This window comes from Dasypus novemcinctus, chromosome 30, assembly GCF_030445035.2.
Source record: "Dasypus novemcinctus isolate mDasNov1 chromosome 30, mDasNov1.1.hap2, whole genome shotgun sequence".
Taxonomy (NCBI): Eukaryota; Metazoa; Chordata; class Mammalia; order Cingulata; family Dasypodidae; genus Dasypus; species Dasypus novemcinctus.
In genome coordinates, this window is record NC_080702.1 from 37,525,541 (window position 1) to 37,545,022 (window position 19,482).

General features: G+C 35.5%; 1 protein-coding gene across 1 annotated transcript; it reads right to left on the reverse strand.

Moving 5' to 3' along the window:
• Nucleotides 1-12,884: 12,884 nt before the first annotated feature.
• Nucleotides 12,885-13,826, reverse strand: LOC131276802 (olfactory receptor 7A17-like). Its single transcript, XM_058290372.1, has one exon. The coding sequence runs from the start codon at nt 13,824-13,826 to the stop codon at nt 12,885-12,887; it is 942 nt and encodes a 313-aa protein (XP_058146355.1).
• Nucleotides 13,827-19,482: the final 5,656 nt, after the last annotated feature.

Consider the following 19,482-nt stretch of genomic DNA (forward strand, 5'->3'; position numbering starts at 1 on the left):
AATCAAATGACAACTTACACAATGGGTGAAAATATTTAGAAACCACATATCCATTAAGAGCGTAATAGCTAGAATATGTAAGGAAATCCCTCAACTTACCAACTAAAAGGCAAACAGCTCAATTAAAAATGGGGCCACACACTTCTCCAACGAATGTAAACAAAGGGCCCGAAAGCACTTGAAAAGATGCTCAACATCATTATTTGATCACAAATGCAAATCAAAACCATAAAGAGATAATATTCAGACCTACTGGAATGGCTGATTTTGGGGAAAAAACAGAGAAAATAAAAAGTGTTGGAGAAGATGTAATGAAATAGGGATATTCACTCATTGCTGTTGAGAATGTAAGATGGGGCAGCTGCTGTGGAAGACAAGAGTTTGGATGTCCTTGCAATCCCACTACTCTGTATATACTTAAAAGAATAAGAAATAAGGCACCTGAAATTATGTTTACACACCACTGCAAGCTGTTGGCAGTGGGGTGGTGTATTTTTTTGCCCAATTTTTCTGACTTAATTTTTTCAGTCTCGGAATAATGAATATATGGTAAGGAGAGTGGAGGTAATATTTTAATTTAAGGGAATTTTGACATTCTGAATGAGGGTTTTATGTCTGCTTATTAAATATATATTTGTATCTCATCTTCTTTATCAAGAAATCAACTCTGCTGTTAAGGTAGAAGTGGAAACCTTGGGTCTTAAATTTTGTAACAGAACTTTACTGAATTGTGGTTTATTTTTGTGCTAGAAAGTGTGCAGGGATAGGCCCAATTTTCAAATATTCCCAGAATCCATTTTTTTCAATAGGACTATAGCTCTCCTACTTTTGTGTCTGAACTTGACTCAGATAAATAAATATTTATTTTAGCCAAGAGAATATACGGTGAGTGTCAGCATGCTTCAAGATCCTTAAAGTGTTTCCTCTGCTCTATATGGAACCCTGACATTGCATTTAACAATTCCAGGCAGGTGATGATACAACTGCAGCAGATGCCAGTTGTCTCAGTAAAGGTCCCTCTCTTACCTACCTCTAATGAGAAAAGCCACAAGAATGAAAATTATCCAGACAGAATCAGCAGGGCCTTACCTGCTGACACAGATGGATACAACCCAGGAGGAGCTCTGCAGAGATCAACACAAATCCAACCCATATATGGATGAATCAATAAGAACATTGTCTTAAACCATTTATATTTGGATGGACTGTTATGCAGCAATAGCTCACTGATATCATCAGAAGAATCAGCAGCTTCTTATTTCTAGGGTTGCTTCAGATATTTGAAGACAGTCTTCATGATCACATTTCTTTTACAGGTGATTTCAAGTAAATGTATTAAAATTGATTATTTCTGAGACTCCATTATGGTTAAGTAGTAGTTCTTGGATGGACATGTAGGTTTGTTTTTGAATAAATTGTGCCATGACTCAGGATATACTATTCCTAGGAAAAAATCGGCAGGATTCCAAACTCTTTGTTAAGTCATCCTTTTGCCATGAAATTTGAAAGCTCTTGTGAAAATTAAGTCTAGAAATTTAATCATAGCATCAGTATACAAATTACCAACTAACAGTACCTTTAATGTTTAAGAAATTTAGAAAAAAAAAAGGCAGTCATTTTTTACAGGATTGGAGTCTTATTTATTTTCCATTAACATAATACGGAACAGGCAACTCATTCCTGTACTCCATTGCATAAAATATCTTGCAAATGGAAACCATTAATGGCAAATATGTCAAAAGCAATTATTTTCTTTAGTAATTGAAGGAATGATTTAAAGTTTTCGTTCAGCATATTTATTAGGGTCATATTTGACACTTCTAATGTTGGTCTTAGTACCAGAAATTTTAAAGAATCATGATTTCTATCTCTGATGTCAGAGCCATGAAAGCAAAGCATTTCTTCAGTGCAGGACCAAGAAAAAATTTTGGCTTTCTGCTAAGAAATATTTTCAAAGTCTTTATGTCTTTATTCATAAGATGTAGATGATGGGGTTCGACATGTGTATGAACACAGCATACATCACTGAGCCTGGTGCACTTGCATGTGCTTTATGCAACACAAAAGTACTAAAATACACTCCTAGACTCGTACAGTAAAATAAGGAGACAATTCTGAGGTGACATGCACAGGTGAAAAATGCTTTATATTTCTGCAGAGCTGATGAGATTACACATATGGAGGGAGCAATCTTAGAATAGGAGTAAATGATGCCAATCTATGGTCCTCTACCCAGCAACTCAGCCTCAAAATACATCACTACATCTTTGATGAAATTATCAGATAGAGCAAGTTTGGCCGTCTGATTATATACTCAGAAAAAGAGGCTAATTTTCAACTGTTTATAAAATGATAGTCACAAGACTGTTAAGCTTTCTATCAAAAAATGCAGGGCACTCACTATGCAGGAACCAGAATAAGGAGGACACAGAGCTGTGTGGGAGTGATGACTATGTATTATAGGGGTTGACAGATGGCCACGGAGCTGTCATAGGCCATTGTGATAATGAGCATATTGTCCAACCCTCCACAGAAAATGAACAGGTACATCTTGGTGAGCAACCTTCATAGGTTATCACACTTCTGTGCTTCTTGATGCTCACCAGCATCTTCTCAGTGGTGGAGGAATAAAACAAATGTCAGGAAAAGTCAGGTTAGAGAGGAAGAAGTACATGGGTGTGTGGAAGTGGGAGACTTTGACGGTGGCCAGGATGGTGAGCAGGTGCCCAAAGATAGTGGCAACAAACATGGACAAGACGAGGCCAAAGACAAAGTCAAAGGAATGAAATTCTGGTTACTCTGAGAATCCCAAAAGAAGAAATTCTAGAATTCGTGTTACATTTCCTGGCTCCATCTGCTTGGTGTGACTATCCAGAAATAGAGAAAGGACATGACTAATATTCAAAAAATGTGGGGGGAGAGGGCAGCGGTGTAGTATATTGAAATCTCTAATATTTTTTAATGTAACATTTTTTGTCATCTATGAATCTTCAAAAATACAATTAAAATAAATGAATTAATTTAAACAATAAAAAACAGGACTTACATATCCATAATTTATATTTTATAGAGAAGTAATTAAATTCTAGATTTTTTATAATGAAACTGATCCCCTTTTAGAGAATACTGTGAGCACTATTTAAATAAAGATCCCTGACCCACTTTTAGCCAATTTCCCAAAAAGTTAAACATTGTATGGTATGTAAGTGAAATTCATCCATCTATTGGAGGAATGCATATTGAGCTCTGAATTGGTGCATTTCAATGTCTAGCAACGGGTATATAGTACAAAAACAAAAGTGTTTGCAATCTTTTATTGGATAAAGAATATAAGAAAGTAAAATAATAAAAATGGGAAGTGGACTTGGTTCAATGGAAAGGACATCAGCCTACCACATGGGAGCTTTCCATTTCAAACCCAGGGCCTTCTTGACCCCTGTGGAGCTGGCCCATATGCAGTGCTGATGCATGCAAGGAGTGCTGTGCCACACAGGGCTGTTCCCTGCATAGGAGAGCCCAATGCGCAAGGAATGCACCCCGTTAGGAGAGTCACCCAGCACGAAAGAAAATGTAGCCTGCCCAAGAATGGTGCAGCACACACGGAAAGCTGACACAGCAAGATGATGCAACAAAAAGAAATACAGATTCTGGGTGCCGTCGATAAGAATAGAAGTGGTCCCAGAAGAACACACAGCGAATGGACACTGAGAGCAGACAAATGGGGGTGGGGAGTAGGGTAGAGAAATAAAAATAAATAGATAGATAGATAGATAGATAGATAGATAGATAGATAGATAAAGTCAATAAGTAAACAAATAAAATATCCTTTCATCCATCATTGCCACAATTGCTGCAAGGAATAGAAAGAAGGTAAAAAAAGAACATAATGATGTCATATTATTTATCACAATGTGTTCAGGCAAAATCATCATGCAAAGCCTTAATTTCACAGAGACGTCACATAAAAGAAAGTGTGATCACTGTTTGCTGGGGCATAGGGAGGGGGCAATAGGGTTGAATTGGTAAAGCACAGGGGAATTTTTAGAGCAGTGAAACTATTCTATATTATACTGTAATTGTAGGCATGTGACATGCATTTGTCAAAACCCACTGAACTTGACAACACAGAGAGGGAAGATTAATGTAGGCAAATAAAAATTCATTTACAAGATATGCACAATGTTCAAAAATGACCTGACTCTGAAAATGCTTGAAATACCCTCACTGAAGGTAATGGGGGGACATTTGCTGAAATAATAATATTGAATATGAACAGAGTCTGTAAAATGAAGTCAATGGACACTGTACATAAATACAGTACTCTAGTTGATAAACTTGTCTCCCACTTGGCTATGAGTCAAGAATTCGCTTACTCCTGTACATGTACACTGGTATCAATCAATGAAGTAAATGGAGGAAAGATGGGGGAATATGATTCTCACTGTGTTGTGGAAGTTTACAAATAAACAAGGGCAGGACACTGGACTGTTTTGTGTTAATAGTTTTAGTTAGACACATCAGTATTTACCTGTGTGGAGGTGAATTTAAATACAAAAGTTTGCACATAGAAATATTTAAATGTATGTGCATATATACGTGGTAGTGAACACAAATATATTTCCTTACAATGCCCATGGAAAGGGCTCAGTAGAAAGGCATATATCATATCCAGAATATATGTCTTACTCATTACATTATTCCTAAAATAATATTTTGTGACTACCATGAAGTGTTTGATGACTAAATATTGGTTAATGACTGAAATTATAAAAGGAATGAATGTGGTTAAACAGATGTGTGCAACAACTGTAGACAAAGAAGAAGCAGTCAAACAAGGTAAAGTGCTGCCAAGAGAGGAAAGCCCCATGAATTAGAGCTAACACCAGAGGAGTCACATTGGGGAATGAAGACAGTTTGTTGTATCTGTTATCTCCCTCCACTTCACTCTATTTAAAATGGCAAGACTTTGTATTTTAAGCTTTATTTATGTGCATAACCTGTTGGCGTCCCTAAAGTTTCTACCACTAAAAGGGGTCCCTGGAGTTTGAATACATGCCCCCAGCACCTGGGAAGATCCTGTGACTCACCCAGAAATTATCAAGGCAGGGTCTAGTCCAGCAATGCAAATTATTCCTTGACTGATGGATGGAAATGGATGTTCTCCTTCCAGGAAGAAAAGTGAGTCTGAATCACTCACAATGTCTATAGAAGAAAAAATTGCCTTTTCTCTTCACCAGAGATTAGTAAAATAGATTTGAGACAGTGTCGGGGAACAATTGGGTTTCCATGACTTGAGGGATTCCATTCCCATAAGCATCATTAATCTATATTCTTTTGTCTCTCTTATCACTGAGATATTTTCTTCAATGAAGATAGGAAAGAAAAACACAATGAAAACTTGTGCTGCGTTTGACCCTTGGGGGACAGCTTTGGTGCTCTGTGTTCATCTCTTATCCCTGTGGACTCCTTCCTTCCTAGGAGGAGGTCACCTCTCTTTAGGTGAGAACTCTAAAATGTCAAGGTTTCCCAAAATGATTTCTCTATCACTCATTCTGGGAGACATTCAGAGTACACTAAAATATCTTACCTCCAATCTCTGTCCTCTGGAGTTTGCTCTCGTATATGGGGCTTCCTCCTCTCCACAGGATTCCTTCTTGTCTCACTGCACTACTCACCCATAGTTAGCAATATCTGTTCAGTTCACTTAAACATTTGTTTTCTGTCTTTTAACATGTTTCTATTCAGCAATACTGTATGGTAAACACTGAAATATGTGCTGTGAATGAAGAGTGGTGTAAGATATTTTGCTTCCTCTCAAATGTCTCACAGACATTGCAAGGCAACAGACAGGGAAATAAATAATTGCAAAACCCTAAGATGGTACTGGAGTCCTCCTGAAGTCTATTTCCATATAGATCAGGATCAGTTTTCCATTTCTGCTAAAAAGGCTCCTGGGACTTAGAGAGGGATTATATTGAAGCTATAGAACACTTTGTGTAGTACTGACACATACAATAATAATAAATCTTCCTATCCATTAACACAGAATGCCTTGCCCTTTACTTAGGTCTTTTCTAACTTCTTGCAGCATTTTTTTTGAAGTATTAACTGTTTAACCTCCTTAGTTATAATTATTCCTAGGCATTTTGCTCCTTCAGAGGCCATATTGTACAGATGTTTTTTAAATGTCCATTTAAGAATGTACTTTGTTGGTGTATAAAGCGTGCCAAATTTTTGCGTGTTAATCTTGTTTCCTGTATTTGACTGAATTCACTGATGAGCTCCAGAGTTTTCTTGTGAAAACTTTGGCATGTTCCATATAAATTATCATGTTATCACGGAAAACAGTTTTACTTCATCCACGTTAATTTGCAAGAATTTTATTTAATTCTGTGGCCTACTTTCCTAACATACAGTATAATAGTGAATAGGAATAGTGAAAGCAGACATCCTTGTCTTTTTCTAGACATCAGGGGGAAGTCTTTCTCTCTTTCAGCACTGAGGTTAAGAATATCTGTGTTTTTATGGATCTGCTATTGATAATGTTGAGGAAGTTATTTGTCTTATTATTTTTCTGACTGTTTTTATTGTAAAACTGTGTTGGAATTTATCATTCTCATTACTGTGTCAATTGAGATATTCATATATTTTTCTCTTCATTTTGATAATGTGGTGTATTACATTGATTTTCTTATATTGAACACCCTTGAATCCTGAGATAAATTTCCCTGATAAAGGTGGATACTTTGTTTAATATTCTGAAGCATTCAATATGCTAGTTTGTGTTGAGTGCTTTTAATCTATATCTATATGTAAGGGGATTTGGTGCTTCGTTTTCTTTCCTTTTTTATGAGTTTTTGTAGCTTTGGTATCATATAACTTTAGGCTCAGAGGATGATTTTTAATGAGATAGCATGGAATCAAATTGAAATATTTTGAAAAGTATTGCAATTAGTTCTTCTTTGAATGCTTCATAGATTTCATTATGAAAACTGATCTTATTTTTGGAAGCTGTTTGATAACTAACTGAATCTGTTTACTTGTTATAGTTTTGTTGAGATCTTCTATTTCTTTGATGGCAATTTAGGTAAATTTTGTGTTTCTAAGAATTGTTCCATTTCTTCTAATTTGTCTAGATTGTTGGCAGACAATTATTCATATTATTCATGCATAACCTTTTTAATGTTTGCAATATCTATTATCATCACCAAATTCATTTTGGATTTTGGTAATTTGCATCCTTTCTTTTTTTTTCTTTTTAAATATAAACAAACCTTTGTAATTTTATTGATCTTTCCCAAGGACCAATTTTATTAGTTCTCTCAATTGCTTTTCTATATACTATTTAAATTCTCTCCACTTAAATCTATGTTATTTCCTTCTTCTACTAACTTTAAGTTTACTTCACCCTTCTCTTTCTAGTTTCTGCATATCTGTAGAGAGGGTACTGATTTGTGAATTACTTTTTAATGTAAGTAATCACACTTACAAATTTCCCAGAATCTCTTAAATTCATCCCGAACCTGGCCTAACAAAATTACTTAATTTAGCCATAAATTAAGTAATAAAATAGACCATGATGGGTATCAGTGTTCAAGTGCCAGCTACAGTTTTGGCTCTGTTATCACTGAAGAACTTGGGATTCTATGTTAGAGAATAGGTTTTGTATGAAAACGACACTATTGAAAGAGACTCCTGTATAAAAGTGGATCATTCAAATAAAAAGAAATAGAAAATTGCTTATTGGAATTAGAATGGCATTGTAAAGGAAAAAAATTTACATACCCAATAATCAGATCTGGGTATTAAGATTCATGCTTGTATTGACCCTGGCTCTTTAAGGTGGGAAAGCCTCTGAATGAGGAGCCAGCATGCAGTCTGCAGGCATAGCTTCTTTTGGCCTTGAAAGCCCTAGGTGGAAACCTTAGCATTAAATAGGTTCTGGATGGCTAATGGGAAAATAGAGTCAAATGTGATCGCTCTCTTTCCCACCAAGTCCTCCAAGAATTCTCACAAGAATAGATTCAACAAATTAAACAGAACGCAATACTAAAAATTCCCCAAAGGCACTAAGAAAACAAATTACCCCTAATAAAAGCCAGAAGGAAAGCAGATATTGTGAAAAAGGCATTAAGTATTTCAGATTTTGAATAATTCAGATACAGAATATGAAACATTTTTAATGAATTTCCGTACATTAAAAAACGTATAAATATATAAAATGCAATACAAATATTTCAATAATAAATCACATAGAACCACTAAGTTTGAAATGTACAATGATAAAAATTTAAAATTTCCATGTAGTGGAATTGGGAGAAATTTACCTGCAGTGGAAACCAAATCTCCCACCACCACTCTGAAACAGAAATTAGAAAAAATTCAAATTTATACTTATGGACTTCCCAGCATTGACACTTTATGTTAGTAGATAATAGATAATAATAGATAATAAATAAATGTTTTAAAATCTGTATTCTAGAAACTCCAGGAAATGGAAAGCATATGTAACAGTATTTGGGATTATGTACACGAGATTTACGAGGGTGCTTCCAATTCTTCTGAGAAGGCTGTTCTGGAAGTTAGGGGAAATGTAGATGATGGCAATGAGGAAAAGACACAAGGAGAATAAATCTAGGATCTTCTCATTCAATACTGTTACTCCAGAATTTGCTTAAATTGGAAACTTAGCTCTTGTATGTGAAAGAAGAAATCATCACTCCTATGTTTGAAATGTACTCACTTAGACACTGGCTACATTGTTAAGGTACATTATAAGAGTTAAGGATTCTAATTGCCCTTTAATGTGGGCTAGTTTAAATGATGTTCTTTTGAACTGAAGGTATTTATTATCACTTCCACACTCTGGACAATTATAATACATTCAAAAAATACGAGGCCCCCAAATGCCCCCCACCCCCCTCACCTCACTCCTCACCCCATAACAACAACCTCCTCCATCATCATGAGACAGTCATTGCATTTGGTGAATACATCTTTGAGCATCGCTGCACCTCATGGTCAATGGTCCACACCATAGCCCACACTCTCCCACAGTCCACTCAGTGCGCCATGGGAGGACATACAATGTCCACTAACGTTTCCTGCAGCACCTCCCAGGACAACTCCAATCCCCGAAAATGCCCCCACATCACATCTCTTCCTCCCACTCCCTACCCCCAGCAGCCGCCATGGCCACTTTCTTCACACCAATGCCACATTTTCTTCGATTACTAATTACAATAGTTCATGTACAGAATATAAAACATAATACAATTGAACAGAACAGAGATCACTCACAGTGAGTCTTCTCCTCCTTCTATCTAGCATACATTTCATGGCTCTCAATCAGCAATCAAGTCTCACACTTCTCCAGCAAAAATAAATTATTTCTTTCTGTAACCTGGTGTTTTTCCTTCACTCATTTTATAGAAGTTTCCTTAGCAGAAATCAATATTCAAGGCCTCTCTTCAAGTTTTCCCTTAAACAAAACACTAAACAGCATGTAAGTTTCACAGATAGAAGACAATTTGGTGATTGCTATTTCTTGTAGCCATTTATAGATTCTTCAGGTATAAATTTAGATTTTGATGGGATCAGATTTGTACTCTCAGCTCAGATTGAATCATTATTGTTTCCACATATTTTAGGGTCCTGGAGAAGAGCATCATTCTATTAAAAAAACTAGAAAATCTTTTTTTTTTCCTGAGAGAAAAGTAGGAGATGCAAGAATTTTGAAGTAATTAAGATCTAGGAGAACATAGCAGATGTGAAACAGTCTCCATCACTCATTCATGACGTATGCTTAAAATTATTTTCTTATGGAACTATATACCAATGAGGTATATTATTAAGGAAACAGAAAAGATTCTTAGGAGATTTGAAAGAATACAATCACCCTCTCTCCTTAATTACACTCAAAGTATAAGTAAATTTGTCATCCACCTTTGTGATTACATGATATGTTGGGAGGTCAGTAGGATGGGTTGGCTCTTTTATTTTTTGTCTTTTCATTTTTTAATTTTTTTAAAAGACACTTCAATTACACAAAACATTATTGAGAATATATAGAGGATTCCCCTATGCTCTACTACCCACACCTCCCATTTTTTCCCATATTAGGAACATCTTTCATTAGTGTGGTACATTTATTGCAATTGACAATTGCATTTTGGATCATTGCCACTAAGCATGGATTAAAGTTTCCATTGTAGTTTACTCTCTCCCCCATTCAATTCTGTTAGGTTATGGCAAAATATTTTATGGCCTTTATCTGTTATTGTAATGTCATTCAGGACAATTCCCAAAGTCCCCAAAATGCTCCCTTGCTACACCTATTTTTCCTTCTCCTTGCACTCAGAAACTCCAGGGCCACTGCCTCCACATCCTTGGTATTCCTTCCATTCTCTCTCTTAGCGTGCTTTTCTCCCTCTTTCTGGCCTGTGATCCTGTACTCCAGAAGATGGGAAACTAGCATGCATCATGCCTATTAACTAGTACTTAAGGCAAGAGCCTCCTACTCATTGATTGCAGAAAGGGGGCATATTTGTGGAGCCAATAACTTCAGGGGAGTCTTCCTGAGCACACAGTGCTCCTGATGATAACAGAAGTATCAACTTTCTAAGATGGCATGTTTTTCAGTGTTTTCTATACTTCCAATTATTTGAAAGGCATAACTCTAACTTCTTCAATATGACGAGTGTGCAAGCTTACTATATTTTTCTCCTCAAAATTAAAAAAAAAAAGATTTCTATTTTTTAGGAGATTTCTGCTTAAAGAAAATAAATCATACAGGTCGACATTTCTACTTGAAGAAAATAAGCCACACAGGTAAACTTTTTGGTAAATGAACTGATTGCCAAAGAACATTTATAGGATAGGAATCTGGGAATTTATCAATTTGTTGGGAGTGAGAACATCAATGGCATTATTTACAGAGGATAAATATAAACCTCTAGTGTATGTATAACTTGGAAAAATATGATTTATAATATATTTAACCATGGGAAAATTCTCTTGTTTATATGATTAAATGAAAATAAATTAAACTGCATAGAAAAAATTTGCAAGTCCAAAGAGACATCAACTTTATATTAAAGCTGCAGTGGCAGGTAAAACATTTCCTTGCTACCTTCTCCTGCCTGTTCTGTGGCACAGTGATGCATTGAGAAGCCTGTTTAGTAGCACAGGATTTTTTTTTTCAAACTATTTCTGTTGGTTCTTCACCTGCTTGCAGCCTGTCAAGTCTACAGCCTGCAGTGTAAAATTTAAAACTTCAAAGTAAAAGCCAAAAAGGAAATAAAAGGAAAGCTCACTCATTCCCCCCAAAAATCTATTTTTCCTAAATGTGAGGGAAATAATTTCACAGTACCCTCACTTTTCAACCAAATCGGTGGGACCCATGTTGAATCTGCATTACCTGCTTTAAAAAGGGTAGGAGTGAGCTAACACCCAGACGGCCTTATAACATGGTTTCAGTGGTCAGAGGATTTATTCAGGTGGTGCATATTCCTCACATCATATCTGTCTTGGACATATTAAAAAGCAAGATGTCTAACTTAATCATTCTCTATTGTTTGCAGTGACCTCTAAAGACAGTGCCTAAGAAAGATTTTGAAAAACTGGTTTATATGATAGTTTATTTTGCTGGGACACATGATTCAAGAAATGTGGAGTGAGCTGGGTCTTGGACTTGCACAGGAGATACTTCCAGACAGAGATGACAAGTTGAAGATTTTTAATTCTCAGATTATGGTGAAATCAAAACAAAGAAATTTTATAAGCCTGCATGAATGAAATATCCTTTTTTGAATATTGCAGTTCTGATGTGGATATGACTTAAAAGCAGAGCCTGAACCTGTGAGCTAATAAATTACAAAAATGAGACTGAATTCATAGGTTTCCCAAATAATAAGAAGTGAATACAAATTTTTTCCCCAAACGTTGCCCCCAGCTCAGAGCAATCAAAAATCCCAAAATGGAATTCTGATTTGCCAGTCGTAGTGATGGTCCTTGAGTCAAGAGATGGATGAAGCATTGACCGTAGTTTTTCTCCCAAAGAACAAAGTAGATCTACATAAAAACCTGAAGTTATGTCTTACTATCTGGGTTAAATAATTGAAGAAAACAGAGTTGTAAATGGGGAAAGCTTGTATATTGGGGAAAGCTTGTATATTGCCTTTTATGATCCGTAAATGTGCACTGTTTTTATAGAAAGTGCCAAGAGAAATTTCCTGGAAATTTCCTCTACCTATGAAAATTATTGTTAAAGGGCAATCCTAAATTCCTGGAAGAATCACAGAAATTATTGAGACCATCGATTTTGAAGAATCAGGGACTGTTAAATAGAGAACAATTTCACTTATTGTATCATTGGAAATGAGCAGAAGAAAGAAGCAAATTGGAGTTGGAATGTGATTATTGTAAACCAAATCAGATGATGTCCCCATTTCAGGATGGGATATCTCTCTGGGGTGAATGAATGAAAATTCTGGAAACTGCTCCACAGCCTGTGGTATAAGACTATTTTTCACAAAATCATATAATACAATGAGTTGCTTTCATCTTGTAGTGACTTCAGTACACCTTCATCCCTCCAGAACCTGCAATAATTGTATATGTATGAAAGTATCTTTGCTAAATATTTTACTGCTGAATGTCCAAGCAGCAGTTTCTGCCTTCAATACTGATTCCAGGGAAAACAATGAGAGATCTCAGGATGTAAAATAATTCAGAAGAAACAGGTGTCCTTGATATATAAAAATTAAAGAAATTGAATTCTGAAAATTAGGTAAATAACAGATTATCTCTCTGGTCACTTACAAAGTTTCTAGATTTAGACCTCCCAGTGCATGACCTCTGTGTTATGAACATTTTTGTAAACTTTACACAAAGAGTCCTTTTATAGAGAGAATGTTTCTCAGTTTTTTTAAGCCCTGCTTTATGTCCTTGTTTCTAAGACTGTAGATAAAGGGGTTCAGCATGGGACTGACCACCATGTACATCACTGAGGCTATTGCAATTGACCTTGAGTTTTGGGTAGCAGCAGAGCTAAGATATACTCCAAGCCCTGTACTATAAAACAAGGTCACTACTGAGAGGTGAGACCCACAAGTTGATAAAGCTTTATACTTGCCCTCCATTGTTGAAATTCTCAAAATGGAGGATGCAATCTTAGAATAAGAGAAAAGGATGCCAATGAGTGGAATAACAGTGAGAAACCCACTTTCAAAATACAGCACTAGTATATTGAGGAAAGTGTCAGAACAAGCAAGTTGGAAGACCTGATTAAGTTCACAGAAAAACTGTGGCATTTCCAACTCTGTACAAAAAGACAATCGCAAAACCATTAAGTCATGCAAAAGGGAGACGAAAACACTCAATAACCAGGATGTCAGCAGCAGGAGGCCACAGACCCGGGGTTTCATGATGACTGTGTAGTGCAGAGGGTGACAGATGGCCACAAAGCGGTCGTAAGCCATTGCAGTCAAGAGGGAGATTTCTAATTGCCCAAATAGCATGAAAAAAAACATCTGGCTGAGGCAGTTTTCATAAGTTATAGTTTTGTTCCTTGTCTGGATGTTCAGTAGCATCTTTGGGACAGTGGTAGAGGTAAAACAGATATCTGTAAAAGAGAGATTGGAGAGGAAGAAGTACATGGGTGTGTGAAGTTGGGAGTCAGTGATGATGGCCAAGATGATTAGCAGGTTCCCAACTATGATGAGCAGGTACATGGACAGGAACAATCCAAAGATGAGAAGTTGCAATTCAGTATCATCTGAGAGACCAAGGAGGACAAATTCTAAAACATGTGTTTGGTTTTCCATGTACCAGATGAAACTACTAAAAGAGACCAGAACAATGAGAATATAGCCACAAACAATGACCCACAAATTACCATAAATTCTATGGATCATATATATATTAAAATCATTAATTCTTCATATATATATATATAGAGAGAGAGGGGGAGATCTAGTGTACTTTAATGGAAAATGTCAGAGAAAACAAATTTTCCTACTTCTCCTTACTAATTTTGGCGACTAGCTATCCTTGTCCATAATTGGACATATATACTCATGGCAATATTTTCCACTACAAATTCTCTTAGAATTTATTTTAGTAAGCATATCTTTTAACCAATAATTTTGTACCCTTTGATGAAAAAGGTTAAAATAATGTTTATTGGTAATGGTACCACCACATTTACATGAAATTAATATTACCAAATTTTACTGAAAAAAATGTGGTCAATATCAATCATACATTTTTAAGTCAAATGAAAAGTATAAAATTTCTGGAATAAGATATACAAGAAAATCTAGGGACCAGGGTTTGGAGATGAGAGTTTTGATCCAATAGCCAAATCATGAAAATAGAGAAGAAAATGTGTAACTTTGGCTTTATTGAAATATAAAACTGCTACTCTCTAAAATAATTGATAAGGGAATAAAAAGAAAATCAACAGCATTGGGGAAAATACTGAAAGAACACATATCTGATAACTGTTTTGTATTTAAAAATATAAATACCTCTTATCACCCAACAACAAGAAAGCAAATACACAATTTAAAAATTGGCAAAAGTACTGAACAGAATCCTCACCAACAAGATATAATTTTGGCACATTAAGCATAAAAAAAAGAGGCCCAACAACATTTGGCATTAGGAAATTGCAAATTTGAAACCACCATAATATTTCACCACATGCTTATTAGGATAGTTAAAAACCTGAACACTAAAAATAACAATTGCTGGTAAGGGTGTGGCACAATATAGTCTCTTGTTCATTATTAGTGAGAATACAAAATGGTAGAAGCAGAAGACAGTTGAACTGTTTCTTGTAATACTAAGTATCATCTTACCATACAATTCTGCAATTGTGCTCTTAGGTACAATTGTGCTCTTATGTGGCTTATGTGAAAACTTAAGTCCACACAAACACCCATCAGTGGATGTTTCTAGCAGACATATTCATAAACTCCAAAATCTGTTAGCAACCAAGAAGTCATTCTATAGGTGAATAAACAGTGTGCTATACCTATACAAGGCAATATATTCAGAGTTAAAAAAGAAATATTCCATCTATCCACAAACGGGAGGATGAATCCCAAATGACTGCAGCAAACTGAAGTAAACGAAGGTAAAAACATTACATAGATATGATATAAACCAAGATACAAATTCCCCTCTGGATAAGACAAAATAACCCAGACTAATCAATGATCACTTGTTGACAGGGTTTAATGAAAGGGGAGATGTGATGAATACATGAAGTACAGGTGGTTTTTTTAGAGCAGTGAAAGTATTGTGTATAACACTGTAATTTTAGACACATGACATTATGCATTTGTAACACAAAGAGTGAAAACCGATGAATACAAATTAAAAATTCATTTAGAAGTTTAAGGGAATCCCAAGATGGCATGCAAAATATTCAAAACCATCTAACTGTATTACAATGGATGACATGCCCTCTCTTCAGGGGATGTGAGAAAGGTGCTGAAAGAAGTAATACTGGATATGAATAGCATATGCAAAAGGAAGTCAATGCACACTGTACATAAGCCCTGCACTCTAGTTGATAAATTATATCCCACCGGAGTATGGGTTAACAGTTCTTTTACTTCTGTGTCTGTGTCAATCAAAGAAGCAAATGGGTTGCAGATGAGGGAATATGCTTCCAACTGTGGAGTGGAAGTTTACAGCTAAGCAAAGAAGGGAGGCTAGACTTTTCTCTGTAATAATGATTTAGAGGTAGATACATCAGTATGAATGCACGTGTAGGTCAATATAGATCAAGAGAATTGCATGTAGAAATATGTATTCATATGTGTAATTGCGCATGTATTTCCTGAGTATTTCAACAGAGAAGCCCTAGATGTCCCAGAATTAAAAAGCAAAATTTATTATTTGACTATGGACAATATTATTATAACAATGGAAGAACTCTTATCATTGATGTAAAGGCAGTGGCTGCCAGAGGTTATGAGGGATGCCGGAGGGAATAATAGGTATAATATAGGTATAATCAGGTCATTGGATTTGTCGTGCATGACACTGTAGTGACAGATACAGACCATTATATATTTTGTCATAACTTACAAAATTCCATGGGACAAAGTACGAACTAAAATGTAATCTGTAGTCCATCTTTAGTAGCAATGCTTCAGTATGTGTTCATCAATTTTAGTAAACATACTAAACATAATAACAAGCATAATTATTGGTGAAATGCAAAAGAAATAATAGTGAATTATTCTATACATTGTTATTCAACCCCACACAGTTTCACTCCCACACCTTTCTCACATCCACTGTGTTATTTCCACTGCTAATCATCTCTCCAGGGATTTGAGAAGAGGAATAGTCACAATGACCCAGAGTGAGCTTTGTAATGAGGAAGCCATTTCGTGAACTTCTCTAAACCCCACAATGACTCTCCAATAACTTTAAACATAAATATCCCTCTTGTGAACAAAACACAAGGATCTCTGTTATCTGGTTACTGCCAATCTACCAAGACTCATGTTCCACTTGTCATCTCCTGTCTCTCATTGTTCACAGATATTAACAACTATTGCTAAAACCTACCCACATCTTATGATTACTTTGATCCCAGCATCCTGTCCTTATCATTTGTTCTGGGTGTGCTTCTATACCTTTCACCTCTTGGAATTACTCCACTTCCTCCTTCAAGCCTCAGTACAGTTACCAGGTCCCTTGTGAAGCTTCACTATCCTCCACAGGATGAGTTCAAATTAACCACCTCAGGATACACCATGTACTCATTTCTACTTTTTTAAACCCATTTAGATATAATCTCTTTAATGTAAGGAACAAAGTGTTGTTCATCTCTTTGCTCCCAGAATAATATTTAGTGCATACCATGAAGAATTTGATGAATAAATGTTTGTTGAGTAACTAACAAAAAAATGGAAGAGATAACATCATCAGACTATACCACTAATTATGGTCTATAGTGTACTTTGATTTATTTTTTTCCATAGCCCCTATTATTTAACACAATCTGTAACAGATGTTTTACAACAATGTAAGGTGGTGCTATGGAAGTGCTGTAAGGGAATTCTTCACATTTGCATGCTTGCTTTATACTTTCACAACTTCTCTAATAAAAATACTGTATATATACGTATATATATATACACATATATATATGTACACATACGTATGTATATGTACATATATGGATGAAAGTGAAAAACCTGATTTCTCTAAAAATTATAGAGAAAGAAGTTGCAGGGAAAGAAGGGAAGATGTTGCCAGGACAGGGAAGCACCATGATTAAGTTCTAATATCAGAGGTGACAGATAGTAGAAAAAAGATATTTTACTGGACCACTATCTAATTCCACTCAGGCTTTTTAAATAGGCAAAGCTTTGTATGATCTTTCTTTCTTTATGTGTATATCTTGTTACACTTCTCAAGCTAACACCAACAAAAGGGATACTTTAAGCTATAACACATTACCCCAGTACCTGTGAAGATTCTGTGCTTCACCTTGAAATGATCAAAGAAGAGTCAGATTTCTCCAATGCAGATTCTTTCTTGAATGACAGATGAAGTCAGAAGCTTTGCTCCCATAAAGGGCAGAAAGATGCAACCACTTACCAGGCATCCAGAAGACACAATTGTGTTATTTCATCACCAGAGATTAGTAAAGTAGACTTAGATAGTGTAGCAGAAGCTTTTTGAGTTTCTGTGCCTTTAGGGATATCATTCCCATAAGCATGACTAATGAAGAATTCTTTTGTTTTTTTCTGCATGAGATATTTAGGTACCTGGAGGAAAGAAAGACAACCACAGTGCAAACTTGCATCAGTTTTGACCTTTCAGAGACAGATTTGAAGCTCTGTGTTCATCTTTTAGCCCAGTGGAAGCCTTCCTCCCAGGAGGAGGTCACCTATTTTTAGCTGTCTACTGTACTATTGCAACGTTTCCGACAGTGATTTCTCTATAACTGATCCTGGAGAGAGATTCTGGATACAATAAAATATTTTCTATCTCTGATCTGTCTCATCTGTCATTGTCTTTCATTAATGAGACTGTCCTCTCTAAGCATGATTTTCTCTTGTCTCATTGCTTCTGTTTTCTTCCCCATAGTTAGTAATATTCTTTTACTCACTCAACTCTTTGATTTCTCATTCATTCAACAAATACCTATTCACAATACTGTATGATAAGCACTAAACTATGTACTGTGGGAGAAGAGAGAAGTAAGATACTGTGCGTGGTCTCAAAAAACTCCCAGTCTAAACAGGGGGAAAGACGGAAATAAATAAATACAATGTGCTAATGTGGTATACTCAGTCCTGGTGAAATATAATTCCATATGAATGAGGATTTCCATTTATGCTTAAATAGTCTCCTGAGACTTTGAGTGGTATGATGTGACGCTATAGTTTAATATGGGTAGTAGTGACATCTTAATAATTTGATTTCTTCCTATTCATGAACACAGGGTATCTTTAATTTGGGTGCTTATATTTAGTTTTATTGCCTAATTACTGTGGAGAGAACTTTCAATAGTATACTGAATAGCAATAATTAAATCAGGCATCCTTGTCTTTTTTGATACTGCAGGGTAAAGTTTAAACTCTTTCACCATTCAATACAAGATTAGTAGGGTTTTTACATAAATGCCCTTTAGCATGTAGAGGAAATTAAGTTCTATTCTTTTTTTTCCTGAAGTTTTTTTTGTAAATAGGCATTGGATTGTGTCAAATGCATTTCCGCCTAAATTAAGTTTATCATATGATTTTCCATTTCACTGTGTTAAAGCAGTTTATTAAACTTATTATTTTCTGATGTTGTACCTCTTTGCATCTTCAGATGAATCCCACTTGGGCATGATGGATACTTCTCTTAATGTTCTGGTGGAGTCTATTTTCTACTATATTTTGAGGGCTTTTTCTTCATATTCATAAGGGAAATTGGTCCTTGGTTTTCATTACTTGATAGATTTTTATATAGTTTTGGTATTACAATAACATTAACTTCATAGAAGTAGTTATGAAGAGATTACTCACCTTCAATTTGGAAATATTGGTTAAGTGTTCAAATTAATTCTTCTTTGAATGTTTCATGGAATTCACCTTTAAAGATGTCTGGCTGGGCTTCTCTTTTTTCAGAGGCCTTTGATTACTGATTGAATCTGATAACATGTCATACATTTGTGGGAAGCTTCTGTTTCTTCTTGGGTAATTAGGTAGTTGGGTGTTTCTATGAATTTATCCATTTTTTCTAGCTTATCTAGACTGATGATACCCAATCGTTCATAGTATTCATTTAAAATACTTTAATATCTGCAAAATTTAGCAATGTCCCCAATTTCATATAGGATTTTAGCAATTTTCATCCTCTCCTTATTTTCTTTTTCAGAATTACTAAATCTTTGCAATTTTCTTGAACTTTTCCAGAATCTAATTTTAATTTTAATTTCTTTGGTTCCCTCAAGTAATT